We start from the raw sequence: 6,996 nt of genomic DNA on the forward strand, positions 1-6,996 counted from the left end.
TTTCTCATTGAGAGACCAAGCAGTTGCATTCGTCTTATTTCTATGTGATTTTTTTTTTTTTTAAATAACCCATATGATGCAAGAAACAGCTGGCCCCCAGGTATTTTCCTATTATCTAATCTGGCCCCCACTCAAAAAAGTTTGGACACTCCTGCTGTAACCATTTACTTGAAAGCAGGAAAACATAGCTGTGAAATAAGAGAAAACAACTGTATCACCACATCACGTTCACACAACAGCAATTTGATCTGGTGAGTACACCAATTTACAACTCTGACTAAAACGGGGGGAGGCAGGCAACTTTGTGGCACAACCAGGCAGCTGTCCCGCACACCCACACAGACAGAGGAAGGCTGTAAGTGTGAATGGAGGAAGGAGAGGGAATTAACAGGCAGCTCTGCGGCATGGAGAGAGGCTCTGGTGAGAGTCCAACAGGGACAGTAGAGCAAAGCTCAGAGGACCAGGCTTTAGTTAATAAACAAGGGTCCCTTCAGGCTCTCAGACAGGAAAAACACATCCCCTTTTAAACCGCTCCCTATTATCTGTACAGCAAATATTTCAAATACACTGCAGTGACCATCTTTGTGGTGCTTCTGGTAAATATTACTGCAGTCCGTCTTAAAACTATGACTGACGTTTCTCTGTGGTCTACAGTCTGTGAGCAGTTGTGTTGCATTAGCGTTTATGTGAACTGGTATTTTTTTAACTTTTGTAGAACCCAAGGTTTTCTCTATCATTATCTGAGAGCAACAACATTGAGAAAACGGTATGTTCTTGGTGAAGAAGCATGTACTTTTTTTGTACTTTCCCACTCTGAGGCGCACACTGGGACGGCAAACAAAAATAACTGCAGCTTGGGGGTGGACGTAGTATCAACTGAGGAATGACGGTGACACCCATTTCTGAATGCCACAGTACATGCATGTATGTTTGTGCATTGGTTCGTTCCCTCTTATTGCTGCACCATTGAGCTAAAAACGCCTCGGGCTTTGTCATTAGTAAAAGTAAACATGAGATCCCAGTAATAAGTCATCTAACTGAGGCAGGCTAATTCTAGGCTGCTCCACAGTTAGCTTCAGTCATCTCCGACACAAAGTCACTGAATAACATGAGCCACATAATAATCATACTTGTGTTAAAAGCTTTTCCTTTGGAAATACAAGGGACACTTCCATCCAGAGAAGATAAGTGTGTCCAAGTTTCAATCTGCAGCCACATAGAGCCACCTTACACCCTGAGTCACCTTCAACCTTCTCCTGGTGTCAAATTATGGCTGCTGACAGATACTTCTGGCAAGGAGATACCCTATGGAGCAGGGATTTCCCCATAACTGGAGGGCTGGAGCACTGCCTGACCTGAACAGGGCGTAACTCGACTAAACCTCAGTCACCCGGCCTGGAAAAGATCTTAGCTAATCAGTACAGCAGGGTGATATTAATTAAATCAATATTATAATATAGATATCAATATTTTTCTGATTGATATAGGTCAATAGAGTGCCCCAGGGGTGACGTTTTTCTGTAGGCTGATGCTGACACTGCGTCCCTCGTCAAAAGCCTATGGGATTTTTTTCCATTGGATTTTGGACTACTGTAGAAAATGAGCTCTGTGGCAAATTAACACCACTTAGAGGATTTTTGAGGCCTAAATGCAATTTCCAGAAGTAACATAACGTATGACGTTCCGTAGTCACATTTAGCCACCTGTCAGCAACTGCCTTTTTAAAGACACAAAGCTTTGAAGTTCATGAGTAGGGTATTTACTGACATATTTCATGTCGTAGAACGAAAGTAAAAGTCTCTTAAGCTTGTGTTCACCACAGACCTGAATTCAGGCATATAAAGTAAAGGCATATAATAGAACAGCTAAAACAGCCCAGTAAGTTCAGAAAATTGCATTACTTTACTGTAATGCAGCCTTTAAAACCAGGAAAAGACAATCCTTACGATATTTCAATATCCAAATATAAAACAATACCAAGTCTCAAATCAGAATATTTATATTATGTATTATATTATATATATTTATATATTTTATATCACTTTATATATCACTTGTAAAATAATCAAATTTCAGTTCAATACAATGGATTTTTCTTTTTTTCTTTAATTGCAATTAGCCTGAAATGATTTGGACAACATCATTTTGTAAAATAACAAAATAAACATTAACGCAGTTCCAAAAATAAATGCTTAATGATTATACTGTACAATCACCCTGCCCATCTAAACACTGCTTTAAAGCCAATGGCAGCATGCTGTGGATACAGTGCTAATTAAAATACACTTGAATGTGGTGTGTGTTAGGCTAAGTGCCAAAATAAAGTTACTCTAAGTGCTCAGATGATTGGCCAAATAACTGTTTGGCAGGGAATGAATAAACAACTACTTTGATAACAAAAAATGGATCAATTTTAGTGAGTAATCATTAAAGTCTTTCTTCCTGTCATACAAAAGAAGAAATCTGGAGATGTGACACATGAGAGTGTGATGGACATTTTTCACCCTTTATAGATTAACACAAGCATTGTGACAATGTGTGGAGGTCATTTTCACTAGTTTTTGATGATTTTAACTATAAAGAATTTATTAGCTGATAATGAAATAATCATTAGTTGCATCCGTAGTCATTCTCATTACCAAATCAACACAGCACAGGCTGATTGGGGCTATAACTAATCACCAGCTGAGCAAATCAACTTGATTGAGTCAATCAATTGATCATCAATAACCCATCAACTGGAGTCTAATCGTGAATGACAGCAGCCTATGCATTACACAGAGGCTTCACAGCGGCAGGACAAGTCGGGCATGTACAGTACAGTTTCTGTGCTGCTCCAGTAGAGAGGAGTGGCTCTGAGCATGACCTAACAGGCTGGCTGGACGACATTCCTACAAGCCCCGGGGTTTGCCTTCCTCCCAAACAGCAATGCAAGACACAGCTTCAACTGTCTTCCATTCAATATCCATACAACTAACAGGAAAAAAATCCTGAGAAGAGAGTATTCACTGGGTTGTGACATGACTTCATGTACATTCTCGGTGGTCTCTGATCTAATACCACACATGTAACCTTCTTAAAATGTGCAAGATCAAAAAAATCTGTTTTGATTCGGTGACAAAAACACCAGTGTGTGGACATGATGTCAAGCACTGTGAGCAGCATGTTGCAGAAGGATGAAGTGGACCAAAAAGCACATATAGTAGATGCTGCATGGTATCTTCCATTAAGTCTCTATGCCCAGTAATATTTTTCATTATTCATAAATGTCTATTGAGGTTCCTCCAAATTACTTTCTATCTTATCTTCCTCACTGTGATCTAGGGCTGACCCGAATACCATTTTCTAGGCTTCAGAGTTTCAGCATTGATCAACAGCAAATAATTTAAGCTTCGGTCGGTGTGCGGGGGCCACCGCCCAGGATCCAAATCCTCCACAGTTTCAGCATCAGGTAAGAGACAAACACTGAGCACCCCAGAGCTTCAGTGTTAGGTGAGGGAGAGCCTGGTGTGCCTCCAACTGCTTGACAACAGTTGTGACTCTTTATAGGCCTTGTTTGTAAAGTTTAAAAAACTGTAACAGTTACATAATACAATAGTCTGTGTCCAGTTTTCTAAATTAGTCTGTTAAATGTTGTAGTGCGTCTGAAATTATTAGTGTCCTCACTATGGAAGATATTAAAATTTGCCTGCTCTGTGATGCAGGAAATAATCATAGATCTACAAACTACACATAATAACTTGACAAAGCCCTGTGAATCAGAAGCAAAGCACACCAACTCCTAGATTTAAAATGTTTATCTGCAAAATAAAAAGAAAAAAATTGAATATCTGAACCCCTTGATTAAAAATCGAATATTTACCCAACAAATGAATATCTGAATAGCCGAATATTCGGGTAGAGCCCTTCTGTGGTCCCTTCAGTAAAGTTTAATCCAATACTTTCTATGGGTAAAAGTACTCTGTGTGTTTATAATATATGAACATCCCTCAAGGACACAACAAGGTGACATCCCATGTGGATTTTCAGAGCTTTGCCATACTTAATTCACTGTGATTGCAGCGGTATTATGCAGCACTGCCACAAAAAGATATTAAAGGAGAAATAACACTAAATGGGGTCAAAACAGAAAATTAATTCTTGAAACATCTTTTTAGAGAGGAACTGTGGAACCGAGATTAGAGCGCAATTGTGGGGAAGACAGACATTTTAATGAGCACTGTATAGTGCAGGTTAAATTATGTTCAAAACATCAACCAGCCTAACATTTGAGGTTAGGTGCAACAAAAACAAGAACTCAAATTGAGCGCGCACTGTTTTGCCGCCACAAACAAACCAACCAATAAGCCATTTAGCAACCTCACTGTGCTTTGCCGCAGTTGCTGCTGCTGCTACACTGATAAGCTTGTTTCATGACAGCAGACAGGAAGCTTAATGCACGGGCCACATGAGTCAAAACCCTACTACACTGAGCAGGGGCTACGTCACCAGTCTAAAAACAATGCAGTGTGCAGTGTCTCCCTCTTGCCTCTTTGTTAGCTGAGGTCAATCTGTCCGTGGAGCTGCCTGCTGCCAGACCCAAAAAAGTCAGTGTTGGCTCTTGTCTGTGATCCAACATAATGGCCCCACAACTAGGTCAAAATGATGGAAAAAAGAAAACATTTTTCCCCAAACATTAGGCATGGAGACGCAAGTTAAACAGTTATAAACTGTAACAATGCCTACTTAAATGCTGGTTCCGGCACATGGTGTCCAAAGTAATTTCTCCTACTGTAGACATGAAAATCTGATCATGAAAGCTTGTGATCATAGTTTCTGAAGTCAGTTAAAGCAAAATCTATACACATTACTCCTGTCAGTTCACGCACCAGCAAGATGATTGGCACTTTGTACACCCAAACAGCGGAATCGAACATTAACAGAGAAGAAGTTACAAGTCCAGGTTGACTAGAAAACACATATGACAGATTTCAGAGTTAACTTGGCTATTTGCAAGACACTGACTTCTGGTTTAAGCACACTAAACAATAAGTGTCCCAGTTTGTGCCATGTTTTCATTTAGGAATTTCTGATTCATAGCAGGAAGACCTTCTTATATCTTATAAATAGTTAAATATTTGAGTTGTTTGACCATCAAGTTAGGGTCAAATGTACTATGAAAAGAAAAGTCAAATTACCAGGTACAATTAAAAGCACTGTGGCCTTTATCAGAGACAGACATGACATCATTTTCTCTTCAGGAGTGGCAGTATCATGGCAGCTAGCTTATGATAAGATTCATAAACATAGCATACTGACTCCCCAGTCTGTTGTGTGCTGTAAACTGTCTGTCTGCACTGACAACTAGCAAGAGACCAAGAAATCTAGTACCTCTTCTCCACGTATTTTCTTGCAAGTTTAGAGGTGAAATACAATAAAATCAAGGCGGGGTGCTATACGTTTAGCTATAAGTGGGCAGGTAGCCTTTATGGGCTTCATCACAACGTTTCAGCACTACACATACACTGCTTTGCTAGTAAATGTAGCTATCAGTTGGCCGTTTATTTGTACTTATTTACTTATAAGCCTGCTCTAAAGCCTGACCTCCAAATACTTAAGACAGCAAGCAAGTTTAGTGGTTTAAGTCACAGTAAAGAGGTCGCAAACAGTCGTCGTGCAGTCGGGTCAGGAGGGGCGCTGCAGCTCCTTTAGCTCCTGAGCTAAAGCTAACAAGCTAGCCCAGTAACCAGAACAATCAAACACAGAAACTCAACGCGAGTTTAAAGGAAGCAGCGGTGCTATTCCTCGGTGGTGCCACTGATATTTGAGTACATAAAATATGGTGGTTTTTACCTGCAATTCGGCCCGCTCCACCTCCCATTGTGCTCTCTCTACTTCGAATCGGGCCCATTCGTGCTGCAGGAAGTGCAAGATCCCCGGGATACTGTACTGCGCCCTGGCCGCCTCCCCAGCGTCGCCATCAGGCAGCGGTCCTTTCCCACCGCCGGGTAAGACAGAGTTGTTATTGTTGTTGAAGAACACGCCGGGCCCCGCCTGTTCGTCCATGGCCGGGCTCGGTGGAGAGGTCTGTCCGTTGTCTCGCTGAGTCGTGGTGCTGGGTATCAACGGAAGGGCAAAAACCTATAGACTTCGCTCGCTCTCCGCGGCTCGAGGGAATGAACTCACTTTCTGACAGCTAGCTGTCATTGAATGACGTCAGCAACAACGGCCACGCCCACAGCATGTTGGCTGGGGGCGCTCGATTCTTTGACCCACACCGCCCGGAGGAACATTATAAATATAATGTTAAAACAATACACACAGGGGCTAAAGGATGCTTTTTTAACAGTATACTTATAAAATTAAAACAATGCACACAGGATTCACCATATTACACATCACAAACCATCAACATGTCACACACGGATGCCACAAAACGAGTAAATACAACAACAAACAAAACAAACAAAAAAAGGGATGCTTCTTTAAAAATCGCCATGGCAACGCACATTAACCAACATTTTTGTAAATGTGCCAGAGCTGGCTAATTTTTCAATGTTGTCCTTTGGCAAGATATTCTAAAACCTATAAAGTGATCAAATTTACAGAACAAAGACAGCAGGACACCATTTTCAGAAACTGTAAAAACAATTGCTGGATTTTCAGATTTTCCAACGGTCCTTGGACACATCACATGCAAGGAACCTTTTCCTCAGACAAAAAACATAATCAAATCTAAGCTTAAAGTAGTTATATTTCATCAAAATCACTTATCTTACTTCTCATTTAAAATGTGGCCAAACATAAACAGTTTGCACCAACCAGCGAGTACAACAAGATTTCATCATCAACTTGTAACTTTTACACATCAAAGGGTAAGTCTTAAAAATCTAACAACTATTTTATGGTGAAGGGAAGGGAAGTCATCCAGGGAGGCTCAGGGAAAAATATTTTGTAGCTTTAGGGAGGGTCAAAAACAAAGTCACACCCCTGCCATACCCTTTCTCTGGTAAATAA

General features: G+C 40.7%; 1 protein-coding gene across 2 annotated transcripts in view; it reads right to left on the reverse strand.

Annotated features, from left to right (window-relative positions):
• LOC121954363 (striatin) overlaps positions 1–6,191 on the reverse strand; it is a 39,404-nt gene extending 33,213 nt beyond the window's left edge. Inside the window, exon 1 of one of the 2 annotated variants that reach the window (XM_042501818.2) lies at positions 5,833–6,191. In XM_042501818.2, the coding sequence (XP_042357752.1) occupies positions 5,833–6,045 (213 nt within the window). In that variant the 5' untranslated portion in view covers positions 6,046–6,191. The remainder of the gene's footprint in view (positions 1–5,832) is intronic. The other variant, XM_042501817.2, reaches the window with a different exon arrangement.
• Between the last annotated feature and the right edge of the window lie 805 nt (positions 6,192–6,996).

Source organism: Plectropomus leopardus, chromosome 13 (assembly GCF_026936395.1).
Source record: "Plectropomus leopardus strain MGB_pleo_1.0 chromosome 13, ASM2693639v1, whole genome shotgun sequence".
In the NCBI taxonomy this organism is placed as follows: Eukaryota; Metazoa; Chordata; class Actinopteri; order Perciformes; family Serranidae; genus Plectropomus; species Plectropomus leopardus.